This window comes from Sinohyriopsis cumingii, chromosome 17, assembly GCF_028554795.1.
Source record: "Sinohyriopsis cumingii isolate HCF-2022 chromosome 17, ASM2855479v2, whole genome shotgun sequence".
NCBI lineage: Eukaryota > Metazoa > Mollusca > Bivalvia > Unionida > Unionidae > Sinohyriopsis > Sinohyriopsis cumingii.
This window is the reverse complement of record NC_142977.1, coordinates 49,145,764-49,168,663: the sequence shown is the minus strand read 5'-3', so window position 1 is coordinate 49,168,663 and position 22,900 is coordinate 49,145,764. Positions and strand designations below refer to the sequence as shown.

At 36.1% G+C, this 22,900-nt stretch overlaps 1 protein-coding gene across 1 annotated transcript in view; it reads right to left on the bottom strand.

Annotated features, from left to right (window-relative positions):
* Positions 1–22,900, bottom strand: part of LOC149778578 (uncharacterized) — a 67,726-nt gene that overhangs the window by 11,432 nt on the left and 33,394 nt on the right. The window contains exons 5-6 of the mRNA XM_089938511.1: positions 7,490–7,558; positions 5,423–5,522 (exon numbers count right to left, since the gene is read on the bottom strand). Of these exons, the coding sequence (XP_089794637.1) occupies positions 5,423–5,522; positions 7,490–7,558 (169 nt within the window). The remainder of the gene's footprint in view (positions 1–5,422; positions 5,523–7,489; positions 7,559–22,900) is intronic.

Genomic DNA, 22,900 nt, shown 5'->3' with positions numbered 1-22,900 from the left:
CCAACTGTTTTCACTATCAGGACTTATGGAGGCTTTAGACAAGGCCCATGATACTTCCGCTGGGCCTGACGAAATACATTACAAGTTTTCAAAACATCTTCCAGAATCATCTTTAACATCTCTTTTGAAACTCTTCAATGATTTATGAATTACTGGTAATCTGCCTAAGATATGGAAAGAAGCAACACTAATACCAGTTCCCAAACCCGGTAAAGATAGCGAAGATCCTAATAGCTATCGACCGCACGTACAAGCTGTGTGTGCAAAACAATGGAAGGAATGATTAATTCTCGGCTTGTATGGTACCTGGAAACTAAGAATTTCATATTTCCTTTCCAAAGTGGCTTTCGTTATGGACAGAGCACCAACGATCATCTGCTTAGACTAGAAACATTCATTCGCGATGCATTTATCAAGAAAGAACATCTAGTAGCGGTTTTCTTTGATTTTAGAAAAGGCCTATGACACAACATGGAAGTACTGGATAACAAAAGACCTGCACGATCTAGGTCTAAAAGGCCGTCTGTCCTCTTTCATATCCCACTTCCTTTCAGACAGATAATTCAAGGTACGAGTGGGCTCTACTCTCTCAGATTTGCACGAGCAAGAGATGGGTGTGCCCCAGGGCAGTATTTTATCTGTGACACTTTTCAATATCAAAATTAATAACATCACCAAGTGTTTGACTCTTGGAGTGGATTGCTAACTATATGTTGATGATTTTCTCATATGTTATCGGTCAAAGCACATGGATACAATTGAAAGACAACTACAGCAAAATATCAACAAGATTCAAAATTGGGCTAGCACGAACGCCTTCAAATTCTCAAAATCAAAAACGGTATTCATGCATTTCTGTCAATTACGACGACACCACGTAGAACCTCACCTCACGCTGAAAGGAACACATATCCCAGTTGTTGAGGAAACAAAATTTTTAGGTATTATCTTTGACAGAAAACTGACTTTTATTCCACACCTAAAGAACTTGAAAGATAAATGGGTAAAAGCACATAACCTACTTAAAGTAGTAGCTCACACTGACTGGGGTGCTGATAGAAAATTCATACTCAATTTATATATAACGTTTATTCATTCCAAACTGGACTATGGTTGCGTTGTGTATGGTTCAGCCCGAAAGTCATATCTTAAGATGCTTGATCCAATTCATCATCAGGGAATAAGACTGGCTCTGGGAGCATTTAAAACATCACGTGTGAAAGCCTTCTAGCTGAAGCGAACGAACCACCATTATCGCAGCGTAGAGAAATGCTTTCCGCACAGAATGCTCTCAAATTAAAATCAAACCCTCTGAATCCTGGTTTTGCTTCTGTTTTTCAACCCAAATACAAATTCTTATACGAAAACAAACCAAAAGCCACACCTTCCTTTGGCATTAGAATATCATCCAGCCTCGACAGTACAAAAATAGATGTTTCTAAAATTCAGAAAACGTCCATCTCCGAAACACCACCCTGGCTGCTTGAACAACCAAAAGTACTTTTTATACTACACGATGGGAAAAAATCCGAAACAAACCCTTCTGTCTTCCACGACAATTACCATGAATTCCTCACCGAATTTAAAAACTACACCAGAATTTACATCGACGGCTCAAAGGACGAGGAAAAGGCTGCTGCAGCCTTTGTTTGTGGAAATCACACAACGCACGTTCGCTTACCAGATGGAACATCAATTTTTACAGCCGAAATCAGAGCAATAGACCTTGCTCTGCAACATATAGAAATAAACGTATTTTAAACAGTATCATCCTCTCCGACTCACTATCAGTACTCCAGTCACTGCACAATAGAAAACTGGAGAATCCATTATTGAAAAACATACTAGTCAAAAATACCGAGATGAGTGTCTCCCACAATATAATATACTGTTGGTTACCTAGCCATATTGGTTAAAGGCAACGAAAAAGCAGATGCGCTGCTAAAATGGCCATGTCTCAAGAACCATCTGATTTTAAAATACCGTATACTGATTTTAAACCTAGTGTCAGAAAGTCCCTACATCAGAAGTGGTAGGCATCATGGAATGATGCATTGAATAACAAACTTCATGCCATTAAGCCAACTCTAGGAGAATGGACTCCTTCCTACAGAACCATTCGTAGGGAGGAGGTAGTCATTGCAAGAATCCGAATTGGTCATACTTACATCACCCACTCCCACATACTATAAGGTGAAGACCCACCAGAGTGCGTCTCTTGCAATGAACCCATTCACTGTCAAGCACTTTATGATAGAGTGTTTTGACCTGCAACCTACGCGCGATCGTTATTACATTGTGCATGACATGAAAGAACATTCTGATGCTATTAACATCACTCGTATTATTGAGTTCCTGAAAGCCGTAAATATTTACTGTAAACTCTAACTTGCATGCTATCACCTTGTGCAACAATATGCAATACATATTCCCGTCCCATTTTAATACCTTTTCATCTTTTTTTTTTCATTAACATAGAACATTTACATCCCCCTTTGATCGGGAAGCTTTATTTTGTACCGTTACCATCTTACCGTTTTTAATTTCAACCATTTGTTCTTTTATATCGCTGGTCGATATAGGACCTTTTATAATTTTTAAAAAGATTATACAAATAACATTTTGTGTGGCGCTAAAAATGCTAATAGTGCTGATGCGCCGTTAAAAATAAAATGAATCAAGTCAATCTATCAATCAATCAAAGCTTTACATCATGATGACACCTGTGTGTGAGGTCAAGCCTGAGGCGAGGACGCCTCTACAGATACAAACAGAACAGCCACTACCAACACCGCTGCGTATACCATCACCACAGCTAGTACCAATACAGGTGTGTGCTGAGGATATAATGAGGCCCCAATATCCAAAAGTGTGGAATAGGAGAAGACAGATGAAGTCTTCACTATCCCTGAAAGTGAAGACTGGGTGAGTGAAGCCAATCAAGACCCTATGCGCTCCCAAACTCAACAGTGAATTGGGAGATAGATAGGAGTCGTTATTGTATCTGTGGTGCCTTGCCTGAAAGCTGTCTCCATTAGCCAGGTGGTATTAGAGTTATAAAAGGGCCCTTTCCAGGAATACCCAAATCTTTAGAAAAGAGACAACATTCAAGTTGCCGAATGGTGTGAATGTGGAGTAAGGTGATTTAAACAAATCACTCCGTTACTGATGTGATTGTGTGTGTGTGTGAGCTCGAGGACGTTTGTGTGGATAGTAGAGTGTAAGGGATATTTCCTTCACGTCCGTGCTTGACATATAAAGTGAAAGCGTCCATCGTTCGCGCTATTCAACAGTGAATAAATGAAGATGGCTATATAGTTGTTTAAAAAGTTAAAAGACAGTTGGTACTTGATGGTGGATGCTACCTATGTGGTGGAAAGGCTTGAGAGGAATCAAGATATCCAGTTACCAATGACTTTGTGAGACGTCAAGTGACCAGCCGGAAAGTAGCCAGGGATCTTGTACAAGGCATGATAGAAGAGGAAGTAGAAAAGTTACGAGGCTTCATTCAACCAACATATGTGAGAGTTGAAACCTTGACGGAGGCCCTTGATAATGTAAAGAAAGTGAGGTGTTTTTTTAGAAAACGCATTGCATTTGACGATGTGTCCAGTTGTGAAATGATCGTTGGAGCAACTAAAAAAAGGAGAAGAAATAATGAGAAAAGTGTTGGAAGAAGGCGTGAAGAAGATAAAAGATAGATGGGCTAAAGAAAGAAAGGACAAAGAAAACAGAAAGAAAAACGAGGACTTTCACAGATAAATCAAACTGGATGAAGGTGCAGGTGACATTTAGATCAATGGGCCATCCTGACTGGATTCCAGAGGATGAAAAGAAAAAGAAGAAAGGAATTATTGAGAAAGTGAGAAAATGGTGGAAGAACTGGAGCAAATAGAAGAAGAAGCAGAACCCAAATGCCCTTTTCAGGGCCGCTCATATGCCAAGAAGAGATTTTCTTTTTTGAATAATTTCTTTTGGTCTGGTGTATAGTTGTTAGTATTTGTATATTGTCTGTTGTATGTATTATCTTTATCTCTGTTCTGCCCAAATGTTCTATGGTTTTTTCCGCTCTTTAGTCCTATTGAGGTCAGCCCTTGCTACATTGTTACCCATCTCCAGTCCTGTGACGTCACATTGCCTGCAATGTATTTTTACATTGTCACTAGACAGGCCCAGTACTTTTTAGCCCTTTAAAGATTATGCTAAAATTCCTATGTTAAATTACCATTATCCCTTGACAGCCCCACAACAAAGCTGAACCCCTAATACGTCATCATATATATATATATATATATATATATATATATATATATATATATATATATATATATATATATATATATATATATATATATATATATATATATATATATATATATATATAATGACACATTAGGGGCTTAAACTACGTCAGAAAAACAAGGTAAAACGACAACAATAATACCAAATGGGCAAAATATAAATTTATTTCGTCATAATTTAAAATCAAAGTGAAAAATAATTTAAAAAGAACTCACACTATTGAATGAATTTCAAGAATAATTTAGGATGTAATAACTACACAAAATTGGTCATCTCAATGTTATCAGAGAATCTGTAAATGTGTTTACTGGAACTCAAGATATTTTCAAAGAAACCAAACATCAGTATTACGTTAATAAAATACTAATATTAATATTATTCCGGAAACGATCCAACGGTATTCCGAATTATGGTTCTAATATGCTTATCTGCTAGAACCATTGAAGAAACACTATTCTATTAATACAAAGGTTTATATAAAGATAATCCAGTGAAAGTTGAATGTCAATTAACTCCTTGAATGTTTCACCTAATTCAACGAAATTGTTAAATATCCAAGTCTCTCAATAATTTCACAACATTGTAGTGAGATAATGTCTGTTCAGAATAAAAAGATATCATCAGAAATTTCAACGAACAAGTTATAAATACATCAGATTGCCTCTCACGAATCTTACAAAACTAGAATATAACTGAAGAATGAGAACGCATTTAAATTAGTTTTGCCTCCTAAATATCTTGGTCGTCAATAATAGTTTTTTCATTTTCGAGCCAACGAACGCTACGATATCTCTACGGGACAAATGAACTCCAAGGAATTCGCAATATTGGCATGACCTCTATTCAAATAATGCGTTGCGTACTTGACCAAAAGAGCTGATCTTATGAACATAGCAATCAATCCTGATGTAAATTTTACACCGCATTGTAATGTAACTACACACTTGACGTGACCTGACGTTTACAGTGCGTTCTACATTGTTAGAATTTCCTAACATAATAATATTAACATTAACTCAAACAACTTAAAAAGAAATAATATCCTTCACAATATATATAGAGAGAGTGCGTGCGTATCGCTGTGAAAAGTCATATGAGAAGGGTAGGAAGCCGTGCTTACCGATTTCGTGACTTATATGCACATATTCCACAGACCAAACACGTGATAACTACAGCTACGCCTAACAGGATAATTGTCAGAATCAGCATCGATGTTGTATCTGCAACATTGATATATCCTAGATACAAACAATGGGCGTCCTACTACATGCATTTTTAAATGCATTAAATACGATGTTTATTTTCTTATGTTTTATTCAAAAACAAGAGAAACTCTACTATGTAAGTAAAAAGCCTATCCGGCGTCCATATAATCATTATTGCAGTGTTATTAGCATTGTAAGCAAGAAACCGTGTTTTGTATCAAGAGTCAATGGCTGTATCGACATTATCAACGTTTATATAAGAACTGGTAAGGTCTAGAAAAATAGATGTATAAGTATTTATATCAGAAAGAGTCGGGAACCGAAGATACTTCCTGCGCAACACCAGTCACATTTTCTATCCATTCTCTGTATCCACCATCTTTAATAGTACGCTGGTTCCCTTTTAGGGACAATATTTTATCTTGTTTTAGCACGTTGCAGGTGGCGCTAATTGCAGTTTCAGTGTTAACTTCTGATGAAGGTGCTTTCCTCCTTGGCACAATTGTTGCACACAACGTCTGCATACTCGAGAAATGTAGTCATTTAAATGCAAAATATACCCGTTGCATGAATAATCATGCCATAATACATTTGGTATATTCGCTAAACGTCCAATCTTTTTTAAGTCATCAAGGCGTTTGTGGGAAAACTAACATTGTTTAAGAACCTTAGTCATAATATTACTGTAATGTCTCTTCTCCAGGTTCCATTTCTATCAATTGTATCGAGCAATCATTTCGAACAACACTATGCTCTGTTATGTGGCTAATATTACACCTAGTCGAGCGCGTTGACTAATATACCACGTTTGTACAATTTAAAGAAATCCATACTCTATGAAAGCATTACATGAATTTCCAAAATTGTTCCGACTTCTTTGCTTTACATTACAAACACGACCGGATGTATCATAGCGATGTACAATGCATTATGCCTGATGAATTGCCAACAAGCCAACCATAGGACAGCCTTAAATATCCATTTAAATGTTCCATAATGTTGCCACAATTTTGAATACTTTCTCTTGTATGATCGATTTCTCCCATTCTATGTTGTTGATTATAAAACAGCTGATTCATACATAGAATACCGTTTGCCGTTTCAAAAGAAAAGCATCATTCCCCATAAATTGTGACTCTTAATTTGGTGGACGATTGCTGATTGACGATGCATAATTTACAATATCTTCAAAGAATATTGCATTCTAAGCCGAACACAAACTTATGTATTTACCCACATAAAAAGGTGCTTTATTCTTTCCTCCTAGGGCATAGCGTTTGCCCCAAGATCTAATGTTACCAATGTCAATTCTAAATCCCATCTTTAAATTGAATCTTTAATCAACGTCTTTTCTACAATATTGGATTGTAGCATTTCCTTTTTTCGTTTTCCTCTTGTTTTGAAATCCTGAAATCAGTACTCGTGCAATTGTTCTTTTAATGGTATAGTATGATCCAACCAGATCCCAAATATAATACATTACCTCTGTTTGCCAACATTGATGTGTTCATATTAAACTTGTGAAATTAAGTTAATGTAGCATCATCAAGCTGCTATCTATGATGTGTAATAATTTCATATGTTTTTTTGTGATCACTTTTTCTCTTCATAATCTGATCGGTCTAGTAGTGATTTCGTTTGTAAAAAAATACCCTCTTGACTGAGTGGCCCAGCAATTATTTAAATCTTGACACATTCATTTTTGTATTTTACAAAAATAATATCAGCGAGGCTGGCTGGTGAAGCTGTTCTTAGAGTAGTATAAAATCTAACGGATCCGAAATATGTGTGTGTGTATGTGTGTGTGTGTTTGTGCGTGTGTGTATGTGTGTGTGTTTGTGCGTGTGTGTGTGTGTGTGGTTGGAGGAATAAATAAGTCTAATAAATATACAAATAGTAATTAAATATATGAATACATACTCATATATATATATATATATATATAGAGAGAGAGAGAGAGAGAGAGAGAGAGAGAGAGAGACCTGACATAGGAGGTCCCTCGTGTGGAAACTTCGTATCATCTGTTCTATTATGAATGGAATCATCGTGGTCTACAAATAAAGCAAATGCTGCTTTCATTGGAAGTATATATATTGAGAGAGAGACAGCTATATACGTAGATAGATATATATGTACAGCTATGTATACCTATATTATTTCTAACTCTTGTTACGTGATTTTATTTAATGTTTGTAGTTTTCATTCGAGGCTATAAACTGTATGGAATATATTTTGTTATTTTATTAAAATGTACGTCAACTGGCTCTGTTAAAAATATAGGATCTATAAAAGATATTTACGTATGTGTTGACATTATTAAAATAGTCTTAATACTACGATTTAAAATGGAGCTAATTGCGTAGAGTCCCAGTGACTGATGGGATATCGATGTACGGAGAATAATTCTTTACTTTCCTATTGGCTGTGAAAGGTCATGTGAGTATGCTTAATTCGAAGCAAAATCAATAGTGTATGTTCTCACGTGGGGTCAACTGCACGGTACAGTAGCAATGAACGGTGTATGTAAGGAGAAAAGTAAGTGATTAAATTCCAATTTTTGCAGTCATTCACGCTTATTGTGTTCTTGATGTATGTCTGCAGACGTGTTTTATGTTGTACGTAGGTATTAGAGAGGAAAAACTCCCCCTGCGGGTCCGGGGTTGTAGAATTGGCCCGACGTGCCTCGCTACGTGTCGTAAAAGGCGACTAAGTAGAGGCAACCTGTTTGCCGTGGGTTGCGTCCCGTGTCGGGGGAGGAAAGGATCCTGGTAGTTGAGCAGAGGCTTTCCCTGCAATACACTACTTTGGCCTCTACTTCTCTTAGACGGGTGGTTGGGATGGGCCCGGTTCCGACAAATCGGCTGGTCACGCCGAGCCCTAGGAGGTCTTTATTAACTTTCTCACCTTCTTTCTCTTTCTCCTTGTATCTCTCTTGATACCACCGTTGCCCCTATATTCTATTCCTTCATTTTTCCCTTTTCCAAGTCTTACAAGGCTTCCTAGAAGGCGGTGGCTTAACGGGTCAATCGGGGGGTAATTTTACCGACCTTAGAAATTGGCGACTTCAAGGTCAATCAAAGGTAATTTTATCAACTGAGTATGGCATTTGTGTATCCCTGGTACTTGAAAAGTGTCCCCTTGTTGGGCTCCTTGGTGGGTGGGGAGCACGGGTGCTGAATTTTTAATCTAGCCATCATGGATAATTCAAAAAAAAAAATCAAAATAAAAGATCGAAACCCTTATCAGAGTCTGACGATGAACCATGTAGTGTGGAGTCATTTCCACGCTTCATGGTCATACAGTCAAAAGATGCCACGAAACCGCTTGCCGCACTATCTCCATTTGTCATCGAAAAGACTATCACAGGATCGATTGGCACACCCAAAAGTGTTAAAAAGTTGAAATCGGGTTGTCTTCTTATTCAGTGTGAGCGACGAGGTCAATCAGACAATATCAGGAAAATGAAAACGTTCTTTGATATCCCAGTAACCTCATTCGCTCACACCACACTGAATACGTTCAAAGGCGTGATTCGCTGCCGTGACTTGGCTGGAGTCACCGACGCTGACATCATCGAAGGAATGAAAGGTGAAGGTGTCACTGCAGTCCGACGAATACGTATTAAACGTAATAACAATCTGCAGGACACCAACACCATTGTACTCACCTTCAACAGGCCAACTGTACCCAAAGTGGTAAAAGTTGGCTTTTTGCAAGTAAAGGTAGAGATTTACATTCCCAAAACCCTTCGGTGTTATAAGTGTCAAAAATACGGCCATCACGAAGACCGCTGCTCTAAAACCCAAATATGTGGCCGATGCGGAGACAATGCTCATCAGGAATCTGATTGTAGAGCAACTCCGCATTGTGTCAACTGCGGAAAAGAGCACCACGCAAATTCCAAGGATTGCGATACCTGGAAATAGGAGAAGGAATTTCAGAGGGAAAAATACACAAATAATATTCTCTATCCAGAAGCCAGAAAAATTGTACAGGCAAAAACAGCCCATTCTGGCCCATCCTTCTCCACTGTGGTGAAGAGCAATCCTAAAACAACGAAGGACGCTCAAACACAAACAGAAGCACCCGATTCAACACCAAATTCAAACACCCCCCATTACCAAGCACAGAAAAATACGGCATCTACTCAGACTACATTTAATAATACCCAACAACCTAAATCACCAAAGAGTAAAAAATCTCACGGAAACAGGCAACAAAAGGGGTCAGATGACCCCATCAAACTTTATAACAGGTTTGGAGACATCGAGAGCATGGATGCAGAAGAATCTGCTCCATGCGCCCAAGGGAACTCCAGACCTACAAACAAAAAATTCACCCCCGTACTTCCTCCAGAGAAAGAACAAAACAAATTCCGTCTGCGAAAGGTCTAACCTAGCTCCACAATCTTTAATTTAAATTTATAATGAAAAACACTATCATACAAGTCGAGGACTTAAAGCAAATTACAATGATATTCTCCTGCTTTTAAACGAACATGATCCTGCGGTACTATGCCTTCAAGAAACATTCTTGAAAGATACAGACAATATCACATTTAAAAACTACTCCCTGTTTAACACCTGCTCTCCAAATGTTGATAGGGCATCAGGAGGAGTTTCTGTTATTGTAAACAACAGAGCTCCTCATAGCTTCATTCATTTAAACACCAATTTACAAGCCATTGCTGTAAGCGTCACTCTAAATCGAGTGATTACATTTTGCTCTATTTATTTACCACCAAACACTAACCTAGTACCAAACGAACTCGACAATCTTGTTCAACGGCTTCCCGCACCCTTTGTTTTACTCGGGGATTTTAATGCCCATAACATTTTATGGGGATCAAATCATATAAGTGACAGAGGTCACAAAGTTGAAGACTTTATTTCTAGACACGATCTGTGTCTATATAATACCAAAAACACCTACATATTTACACCCAGGCACGGGTACATACACATGCATCGATTTGACAATTTGTTCTCCTTCTCTGCTTTTGGACTATGAATGGAAGGTCGCTGATGACCTTCACAGCAGCGATCACTTCCCAATCTTTCTTGTAAATCTTAACTCTACAGTCGATGAAGTAATTCCACAATGGAATTTAAAGAAGGCCGACTGGGCCAAGTTTGAAACACTTTGTAAAACTAGGCTGAATGAGGATACAGTTTTCAATGTTGACGACACCATTCAGCATTTTACATCTATTTTAATAGAGATTGCAGAAGAATCCGTTCCCAAGTCCTCGCCATATTGTAAAAGAACCCAAACACCTTGGGTCACTAAGGAATGTAAGGAAGCCATTAAACTACGCCGAGAAGCATTAAGGAAATTTAATAATCAACCGACGCCCGAAAACTTAAATATATATCGCATTGCCCGGGCCAAAGCTCGCCGCATAATCAAAGAAAGTAAAAGAGCATCATGGAAGAAGTATGTTTCTTCTTTAAACTCTCGTTCCTCTGTTAAAAAAGTTTGGGACACTATACGCAAAATAAACGGAAAGAGAAAGCAAAACCCTCTCCGACATCTGACACTGAACAATAACAACTTTAGTTCAAAACGTGACATTGCAAATATTCTTGCTGACAGTTTCTCGAAAAATTCCTCATCATCTAATTATTCAGAAGCCTTCCAAAAACTTAAAACTCAAAAAGAAAAGTCACGTTTAAAATTCACATCCAACAACTCGGAAAGTTATAATCAATTGTTCTCACTATCGGAGCTTAGGGAGGCTTTAGATAAGGCCCATGATACATCCGCTGGGCCTGACGAGATACATTACCAGTTTCTGAAACACCTTCCAGAATCATCATTAACATCTCTTTTGAAACTCTTCAATGATTTATGGATTACTGGTAATGTACCAAAAATCTCGAAAGAAGCAACTGTAATACCAGTCCCCAAACCCGGTAAAGATAGCGAAGACCCCAACAGCTATCGACCAATTGCACTCACAAGCTGTGTGTGCAAAACAATGGAACGAATGATCAATTCTCGGCTTGTCTGGTATTTGGAAACTAACAATTTAATATCTCCTTTCCAAAGTGGCTTTCGATATGGCCGGAGCACCAATGATCATCTGGTTAGACTGGAAACATTCATTCGCGATGCATTTATTAAGAAAGAACATTTAGTAGCGGTTTTCTTTGATTTAGAAAAGGCCTATGACACGACATGGAAGTACGGGATACTAAATGACCTGAACGATCTAGGTCTAAAAGTCCGTCTGCCCTCTTTCATATCCAACTTTCTCTCCGACAGAGAATTCAAGGTACGAGTGGGCTCTACCCTCTCAGATCTGCACGAGCAAGAGATGGGTGTGCCCCAGGGCAGTATTTTATCTGTGACGCTCTTTAACATCAAAATTAATAGCGTCACAAAAGTGTTTGACTCCTGGTGTGGATTGTTCGTTATACGTTGATGATTTTCTAACATGTTATAGGTCAAAGCACATGCATACAATTGAAAGACGACTGCAGCAAAATATAAACAAAATTCAAAATTGGGCCAATGCAAACGGTTTCAAATTCTCAAAATCAAAAACGATATGCATGCATTTCTGTCAGTTACGAAAACATCACGATGAACCGTACCTCACGCTGGATGGAACACCTATTCCAGTTGTTCAGGAAACCAAATTTTTAGGTATAATCTTTGACAGAAAACTGACCTTTATTCCACACCTAAAGAACTTAAAAGCTAAATGCTTAAAAGCACTTAACCTGCTTAAAGTAGTAGCGCACACTGACTGGGGTGCTGATAGAAAAGTCATCCTAAATTTATACAGAACGTTTATTCGCTCCAAACTAGACTATGGTTGCGTTGTGTATGGTTCTGCCAGAAAATCGTATCTTAAAATGCTTGATCCAATTCACCATCAGGGAATAAGACTGGCTCTGGGAGCATTTAAAACATCCCCGTGTGAAAGCCTTCTAGCTGAGGCGAATGAACCACCGTTATCGCATCGTAGAGAAGTGCTTTCCGCACAGTATGCTCTCAAATTAAAATCAAACCCTCTGAATCCTGCTTTTTCGGCTGTTTTTCAACCCAAATACAAAACTTTATACGAAAATAAACCAAACGCCATACCTTCCTTTGGCATTAGAATATCATCCAGCCTTGACACTACCAATATAGATCTTTCAAAAATTCAGAAAACATCCATCTCTGAAACACCACCCTGGCTAATTAAACAACCAAAAGTACGTTTTACGCTACACGATAGGAAAAAGTCCGAAACAAACCCTTCTATCTTCCACAACTCTTACCAGGAACTCCTCACCGAATTTAAAAACTACACCAAAATTTACACTGATGGATCAAAGGATGAGGAAAAGGCTGCTGCAGCCTTTGTTTGTGGAAATCACACAACGCAAGTTCGCTTATCAAATGGAGCATCAATTTTTACAGCCGAAATCAGAGCAATAGACCTTGCTCTGCAACATATAGAAATAAACGTATTTTAAACAGTATCATCTTCTCCGACTCGCTATCAGTACTCCAGTCGTTACACAATAGAAAACTGGAAAACCCATTATTGAAAAACTTACTCGTAAAAAATACCGAGCTGAGCGTCTCCCACAAAATAATATACTGTTGGTTACCTAGCCACATTGGTATTAAAGGTAACGAAAAAGCAGATCGCGCTGCTAAAATGGCCCTTTCTCAAGAACCATCTGATTTTAAAATACCATATACTGATTTTAAACCTTGTATCAGAAAGTTCTTACGTCAGAAGTGGCAGGCATCATGGAATGATGCTGTAAATAACAAACTTCATGCAATCAAACCAACTCTAGGAGAATGGACTCCTTCCTACAGAACCATTCGTAGGGAGGAGGTAGTCATTGCAAGAATCCGAATTGGTCATACTTATATCACCCACACCCACATACTAAAAGGTGAAGACCCACCAGAGTGCGTTTCTTCCAATGAACCATTCACTGTCAAGCACTTTATGTTAGAGTGCTTTGACCTACAACCTACGCGCGATCGTTATTACATTGTGCATGACATGAAAGAACTTTTTGATAATATAAACATCACTCGTATTATAGAGTTCTTGAAAGCCGTAAATATTTACTCTAAACTCTGACTTTTATACTATCACCTTGTGCAGTTTTATGCAATATATGTACCGTCCCATTTTAATACCTATTCATCTTTTTTACATCTCCCGTTGATCGGGATGCTTTATTTTGCACCGTTATCATCTTACCTTTTTTAATTTCAACCATTTGTTCTTTTATATCGCTGGTCGATATAGGACGTTTTATAAGTTTTAAAAGATTATACAAATAACACTTTGTTTGGCGCTAAATAGCCTAAAAGTGCTGATGCGCCGTTAAAAATCAATCAATCAATCAATCAATCAATCAATCAGTCAGAGAGGAAAAACATTTGTTTGGACTGTACAATGGAAATAGAAAGTGGTCATTATTGGGACAATAATATTAGTCTGAAACTTTTATAATTTATTCAAATGAATTAAGATCTAACAACATTACGTTTCCTGGAGGACAAGAAATGTTTGATAAGGAACTTTTTATTCATTTAGGACTTTCATAGACCTTTATCAGGACTAGTTTGGACTCATTTCATAATACTGTTACTCTCACATTTTCATTTGTAACTTTGATAATTGATAATTAAATTGTTTAAATTTTATAATCTTGTTCTTTGGGCACCATCTGCTTATTTTTGTTATTTCTGGAAACGTCCTGGTCTGCATAGAAATCAACGGCTGTTTTAATTGGTAATGTGAAAAATATTAGGTGTTTTGCAATAAAAAAATGTCTAATTTTGCATAGAAAAAGTAGAAGAATGATACCAAGTATACACAACTGCACTTTATATGTATGAGAGCAAATGTATGTCATTTGAATACGTGTCTATTCTTGAAGATATAATAATAAATAGTGTTATATAGTATGATAAATCCTATATAATGTTTGCTGTAATTACTACTTACAGGAATATTAAAGCGATAGTCATTTATTAATATTTTAAATTTACGAGTTCACTTACATTTTATGAAATGAGCTGGGGCTTGAATCCAGCTATATAATAATAGATAGTGTTATATAGTATGATAAATCCTAAATAATGTTTGCTGTAATTACTACTTACAGGAATATTATAGCGATAGTCATTTCTTAATATTTTAAAGTTACGAGTTCACTTACATTTTCTGAAATTAGCTGGGGCTTGAATCCAGCTATGGATTATTGGAGAAACAAAGAATTATGGATATAATATTTGTTTTTACTGTAACAAATGGTTTCAAGTCGTACTTTCGTAAAGTATCTGCAGGTTTATTTCTATCAGAAACAAAGTTAGAAAGAAATTTCAGGAAACAGTCTATATACAAAATTATAAAAAAATACTTGTTTTTAAAGATGCGTTATTCCAATGATTTGCAATCCCTTAATGATAACATGATTGCTAATTGAGACCTCAATGCTATCTTCTTCTAGACGGTATTCTTCTTTTCTGGTATAATATTACACAAATTGTCTGCATACTCTATAACTGTCCTCGTGTGTGCAATATATATATATATATATATATATATATATATATATATATATATATATATATATATATATATATATATATATATATATATATATATATGTTCAAGGCAAGGTATAATGGACTTAAAATTAATAATCAAATAAATCAAAATTAATATAATTTTGCAAGAAATTCAGTCTTTCCCGAGCTTATCAAATATATGTTCGGATCAACTACCATTGTTTGGGAAGACTAATGAAAATAATAGTGTAAGGAAACAAATCCAAGTTTGACAATAAGAGCTTGAAACCTATTCGTCGTCCATATAAGCATTGTTGCAGTGTTATTAGAAGTGTTAGCAGGGAATCGTGTTCTGCATCAAGAGATAATGGCTGAAAGATTATTACTGACGTTAATTGGTGCTGTGTCGACATTATCAACGTTTATATAACAACAGGTAAGGTCTAGAAAACTAGAAAAATAGATGTGTAAATATTTATATCAGTAAGAGACGGGGACCTAAGATATTTCCTGTGAACCACCAGTCACATTTTCTCTCCATTGTTCGTATCCCCCATCTTTAATAACACGCTGGTTCCTTTTTAAGGACAATTTATTATCTTGTTTAGCACGTTGTCTAAGTTGGCGCTAATTGCAGTCTCAGTGTTAACTTCTGATGAAGGTGATTTCCTCCTTAGCACAATTGTTCCACACAACGTCTGAATACTCACGAAATGTGGTCTTTTAAATGAAAAATATACTCTTTGCATGAATAATCATGCCAGAATACATTTTGTATGTTCGCTCAACGTCCAATATATTTTAAGTTATCAAGGCGTTTTGGGGAAAACTAACATTGTTTAAGAACCTTAATCATAATATTACTGTAATGTCTCTTCTCCAGGTTCCATTTCTATCAATTTTATCGTTGCAATCTTTTCGAACAACACTATGCTCTGTTATGCGGCTAATCTTACAGCTAGTCGAGCGCGTTGCCTAATATACCACATTTGTACAATTTAAAGAAAAGGCCTGCAATCCATACTCTATGAAAGCATTACACGAATTACAAAAATTGTTCCGATTTCTTTCCTTTTCATTACAAACACGACCGGATGTATCATAGCGATGTACAATACATTATGTCTGATCAATTGTCAACAAGCCAACTTTAGGACAGCCTTAAACATCCATTTAAACGTGCCATAATGTTGCCACGCTTCTTGAATACTTTTTGACGTATAAAAGATTTCTCCCATTCTATGTTGTTGATTCTAAAACAGCTGATTCATCAATCGACTAGCATTTGCAGTTTGAAACAAAAACATCATTCCCCATAAACTGTGACTCCTAATTTGGCGACTGAGTGCTGATTGACGATGCATAATTTAAAATATCTTCAAAGAATATTGCATTCTAAGCTGAATACATACTTGTGTAATTACCCTCATCAAAAAGGTGCTCTATTCTTTCCTCCTATGGCATTGCGTTTGCATTTCCTTTTTCCTTTTCTTCTTGTTTTAAAATCTCGAAATAAGTACACGTGCAACTTTGTTCTCTTAATGGTACAGTATGATACAAACCAGATTTGATCTCAAATATAACACATTACCTTTGTCTGCCAACATTGATGTGTTCATATTAAACTTGTGAAATCAAGTAAATGTAGCATCATCAAACTGTTATCTATGATATGTAGTGATTTCATATTTTTTTGTGATCGCTTTTTCTCTTCGTAATCTGATCGGTCTAGTAGTTTGTAAAAAATACCCTCTTGACTGAGTGGCCCAGCAATTATTTAAATCTTGACACATTTAATTTCGTATTGTTCGAAAATAGTATCAGCGAGGGTGGCTGGTGAAGCTGTTCTTAGAGTTGTATAAAATCTAACTGATCCGAAATATGTGTGTGTGTGTTTGTGCGTGGTTGGAGCGATAAATAAGTCTAATAAATATACGAATAGTAATTAAATACATGAATACATACACTCTTATATAAGTATAGACAGATAGATAGAAACAGAGGAATAGGTCGGTAGATATATAGAGAGATAGACACCTGACATAGGAGGTCCCTCGTGAAGAACCTTCGTATCATCTTTTCTATTATTAATGGAATCATTGTGGTCTACAAATAAAGCGAATGCTGCTTTCATTCTAAAGAACACACACATACACACACACACACACACACACACACATATATATATATATATATATATATATATATATATATATATATATATATATATATATATAATTTCAAACTCTTGGTACATGATTTTAATTAATGTTTGTATTTTTATTCGAGGTTATAAACTGTATAGAATATCTTTTGTTATTTTATTAAAGTGTACGTGAACTGGCTCTATTAAAATATAGGATCTATAAGTAGATGTTTACATATGTGCCGACATTATTAATAATAGTCTTAATAATAAGTTCTAAAACGGAGCCAATTGAGCACATTCCCAGTGACAGATGGGATATCATAGAAAAGGTAGAAGAATGATTCCAAGTATACACAACTGCACTTTATCTGTATGAAGGCAAATTAAGCCAGAACCTTTATTTTGCGTTCCTCATTGCTCATAGCGTTAGTTAATTGACTCACTGGCATGTACATCCGTTCCTCACACACTCTTTACTGTTGTATTACAGAGTCAACTTTTGTATCACTATTGAATAACACATTTTCACTGTCACTTGGGACATACTATCAGTCAGCCTAAAATGCAGCTTCTCTGATATTATATATTTCTGTGTGACAGGAACTTTTAAGAAAAACAACAAAAGACAAACCCATTGTCATATTAGTTTTGAAGTGACCCACCTTTTAATGCTCCCTTGATCTGATACTGAATGACATTTTTTGTGTTCTTTCCTGTAATCCAATATTTTGCATTATTAAAGATGAATCAAGTCTTATAGAAAAATACTACTACTACTTATAATAATACTAATAATAATTTCTAATAATAATAATAATAATAATAATAATAATGCATTAGTTTTATAAGGGGATCATGTCGCTAAACAAAACCATTAAAACCGTGCATGGAAAGTTTTCATTGCCTCCGGAACAACAACTACTGTTATACGTTATACTGCAACCATTACAAACACTCTCTCCACTCATGACGGCAATGGTAACTCCATCGACCGGATTTAAGTCACATTAACAACGACCATTATGATCTGAAGTCTTCTGCAAAAGCGTATTGGCGTATACATATTTCCACTTTCTTCTTTTTTCTACTATTTTTACTTATTTACGTTTTTATTATTCTTTCTTTCTTCGAAAACGTTGAACATTTTAAATCTAACCCCATATTGAATGCCAATAGTGCTAGTTCAAATACGTAGAAAAAGTTTGGAAAGTATTAACACTCTTTGTATAGCTTTAAAAGCATCAGAAGCTTCATCACTCAGTTTATTAAACAAGTGTTTTCTGTGGAACGTTTCTCGCATGGTGCTTATATATGGATTTGGATAAATGAATGGACACATGACCTCATATGTGACATCATGCAGCTATTTGTGTATAACATTTGACCGCTTATAATATTTCCTGGATGATTATTCTTGTTCACACTTTGAACAATGCGTACTTAGGACTAAACATTGCTAGTGCAAAGTGCGAAGGAAATTAGATCATATGCATTCTTCCTAATGAAAGTATTCCTATCTATAAAAATTATGCTCATATAAGAGGGAACAAGACAATTATTAAATTGCAATTCTGGAATGTAATGGGTAGAAAATGAGAAAGATATGTCTCATTTACATTAATATTTCACTATACAAAATGATGCAAGGCTTAACGTATAATATTATGTTTATAATAATAATGAGGATGTTTACCATTATTGTTGTTATTATTAGAAAGCACATACGCAGGTTTACTAGATGCATCATCTTTGACTGTTTCGACTGCCCGTCGGACAATTCAAATTTTATATGTGATTTGATTCCAGTATTGGACGGATTCCGTGATATTTAATAAAAACCTCCATTGATTAGTCTAGTAATATTTACACTGCTTTTGAGCTCAAGTAAATGGCCTATTGTACTACCCACTAGACTTAAATAAAAATTTGTTTATATCTTGTTATGTTTATATAATTAATATTGTGTACTTATATTGTGTCCGTGATTGAAGGTTGTATTAATGAAGGTTTTACCTACCTAATCTGTGTCATGTTTTTAAGATGTTTATTAAAATTTGAATTCAATGCCTAACTTTGTTTATGAACTTTGAATTTTCTGGTAGCGCACATGTCGATAATTGAATGAATTTTCCGTTAGGATTTACTAACACTTAATGAATTCCTGAACAGTCTGTTGCGTCATCGGTCAAGTAGGAAATGTATATAGAACGATTTTGGTAAGAACAATAATGTTTTGTATCGGTATTTTGGAATCTATTCTCAAAAGTTATAGCTGCCTATGGATACAGTTTGAGAGGGATATTTTTTTGAATTATTGATGGGAATTATAAGGTTACACATAAGGACTAAAACTCTACCTTGGGGTTATTGATAACTAATTCAAAGACATTCTGGATATATATATATATATATATATATATATATATATATATATATATATATATATATATATATATATATATATATATATATATACAAAATCCAGAGTGTCTTTGACACTTGACACATCAGAATAATCAATCTTTGTTATATCAGGACATTCAAGACGATTTGAATTAACTTGGACTATTCTGTTCTTTCGAACCATTGATATAACAATTAAGACTATTTGTGATTTAAATCATAATACTGCAAGTGTTTTATGAGCTTATAGTTTGTATTATATAAAATTAAGACCTGTTTTGAACTTTACTTACACTGTTGGTGTCACATCTTTTCTTTTACCTGCTTTTAAACCTTCCAGTCGGAATAAGACGCGGAGGCTCGGACAGGATTTCTTTGAAACGTTTTAAAATTGTCTTGACAAGTTCATTTGGCTTCGTCCCTACTAAACACTGAAGAAATCTAAAGTCAAACCAATAGGTTTCACCGTTCAAATCCTGCTCAGAAGGCTTGGAGTATGTTCAAAACGACGAGTTGCTTGAGATTGCCTGCCAGACGTTATGATATTTCAAAAGTAAACGCATATTTCACAAAGCAAGAAATTAAGAATATTATAGTCCAGTCTTTCCTGGGAAAGTAAATCTGGGTGATATTTATTTGTGTTTATAAAGACAATGTAATTGGTTTTGATAGGAAATTAAATAAATTGCAGTGAACAAGATCAGGTTGAATCGGAAGTAATAAAGCTTCATGTTTAGAAAAAAAGATGCAAAGAAACCTTCAGAAAGAGGGAAAGGAGAGACAAACATATGCAGAGATTGATTGATTGATTGATTGATTGATTGATTATTTTTAACGGCGCATCAGCACTGTAAGGCTATTTAGAAATTAAAAATTATAAAAAGTCTCATATCGACCAGCGATATAAAAAACATAGTAGAAATTAAAACGGTAAGATGGTAACGGTGCAAAATAAAGCTTCCCGATCAACGGGAGATGTAATTCTTCTAAGTTCATGAAAAATGATGATAAGGTATTAAAATGGGACGGTATATTTGTTGCATAAAACTGCACAAGGTTATAGCATAAAAGTCAGAGTTTAGAGTAAATATTTACTGCTTTCAGGAACTCTATAATACGAGTGATGTTTATAGTATCAAAAAGTTCTTTCATGTCATGCACAATGTAATAACGATCGCGCGTAGGTTGCAGGTCAAAACACTCTATCATAAAGTGCTTGACAGTGAATGGGTTCATTGCAAGAGACGCACTCTGGTGGGTCTTCACCTTATAGTATGTGGGAGTGGGTGATGTAAGTATGACCAATTCGGATTCTTGCAATGACTACCTCCTCCCTACGAATGGTTCTGTAGGAAGGAGTCCATTCTCCTAGAGTTGGCTTGATTGCATGAAGTTTGTTATTTACAGCATCATTCCATGATGCCTGCCACTTCTGACGTAAGAACTTACTGATACAAGGTTTAAAATCAGTATACGGTATTTTAAAATCAGATGGTTCTAGAGTAAGGGCCATTTTAGCAGCCCGATCAGCTTTTTCGTTACCTTTAATACCAATATGGCTAGGTAACCAGCAATATATTATATCGTGGGAGATACTCATCACGGTATTTTTGACGAGTATGTTTTCAATAATGGATTCTCCAGTTTTCTATTATGTAGTGACTGAAATACTGATAGTGAGTCGGAGAGGATGATACTGTTTAAAATACTTTTGCTTGCTATATGTTGCAGAGCAAGGTCTATTGCTCTGATTTCGGCTGAAAAAAATTGATGTTCCATTTAACAAGCAAACTTGCGTTGTGTGATTTCCACAGACGAAGGCTGCAGCAGCCTTTTCCTCATCCTTTGATCCGTCGGTATAAATTCTTGTGTAGTTTTTAAATTCGGTGAGGAGTTCTTGATAACAGTTGTGGAAGACAGAAGGGTTTGTCTCAGATATTTTTCCATCGTGTAGCGTAAAAAGTTCTTTTGGTTGTTTAAGTAGCCAGTTTGGTGTTTCGGAGATGGACGTTTTGTGAATTTTAGAAAGATCAATTTTTGTACTGTCAAGGCTGGATGATATTCTAATGCCAAAGGAAGGTGTGGCGTTTGGTTCATTTTCGTACAAGGTTTAGTATTTGGGTTGGAAAACAGCCGAAAAAGCAGGATTCAGAGGGTTTGCTTTTAATTTGAGTGCATACTGTGTGGAAAGCATTTCTCTACGAAACGATAACGGTGGTTCGTTCGATTCAGCTAGTAGGCTTTCACACGGACATGTTTTAAATGTTCACAGAGCCAGTCTTATTCCCTGGTGATGAACTGGATCAAGCATTTTAAGATATGACTTTCGGGCTGAACCATACACAACGCAACCATTGTCTAGTTTAGAGCGAATAAACGTTCTATATAAATTCAGGATGACTTTTCTATCAGCACCCCAGTCAGTGTGCGCTACTACTTTGAGTAGGTCAAGCGCTTTTAAGCGTTTGGTTTTCAAGTTTTTTAGGTGTGGAATAAAAGTCAGTTTTCTGTCGAAGACAATACCCAAAAATTTTGTTTCCTCAACAACTGGAAAAAGGTGTTCCGTCCAGCGTGAGGTGAGGTTCTTCGTGGTGTCGTCGTAACTGACAGAAATGCATGCATACCGTTTTTGATTTTGAGAATTTCAAGCCGTTCGTACTAGCCCAATTTTGAATCTTCTTTATATTTTGCTGTAGTTGTCTTTCAATTGTATGCATGTGCTTTGACCGATAACATATGAGAAAATCATCAACACATAGTGAGCAATCCACACCAGGAGTCAAACACTTGGTGATGTTATTTATTTTGATATTGAAAAGTGTCGCAGATAAAATACTGCCCTGGGGCACACCGATTTGTTGCTCGTGCAAATCTGAGAGAGTAGAGCCCACTCGTACTTTGAATTCTCTGTCGGAGAGGAAGTTGGTTATGAAAGAGGGCAGACGGCCTTTTAGACCTAGATCGTGCAGGTCTTTTAGTATCCAGTAATTGCATGTTGTGTCATAGGCCTTTTCTAAATCAAAGAAATCCGCTACTAAATGTTCTTTCTTGATAAATGCATCGCGAATGAATGTTTCTAGTCTAACCAGACGATCGTTGGTGCTCCGTCCATAACGAAAACCACTTTGGAAAGGAAATATTAAATTGTTAGTTTCCAGGTACCATACAAGCCGAGAATTGATCATTCGTTCGATTGTTTTGCACATGCATCTTGTGAGTGTGATAGGTCGATAGTTGGTAGGATCTTCGCTATCTTTATCGGGTTTGGGAATTGTTATTACTGTTGCTTCTTTCCATA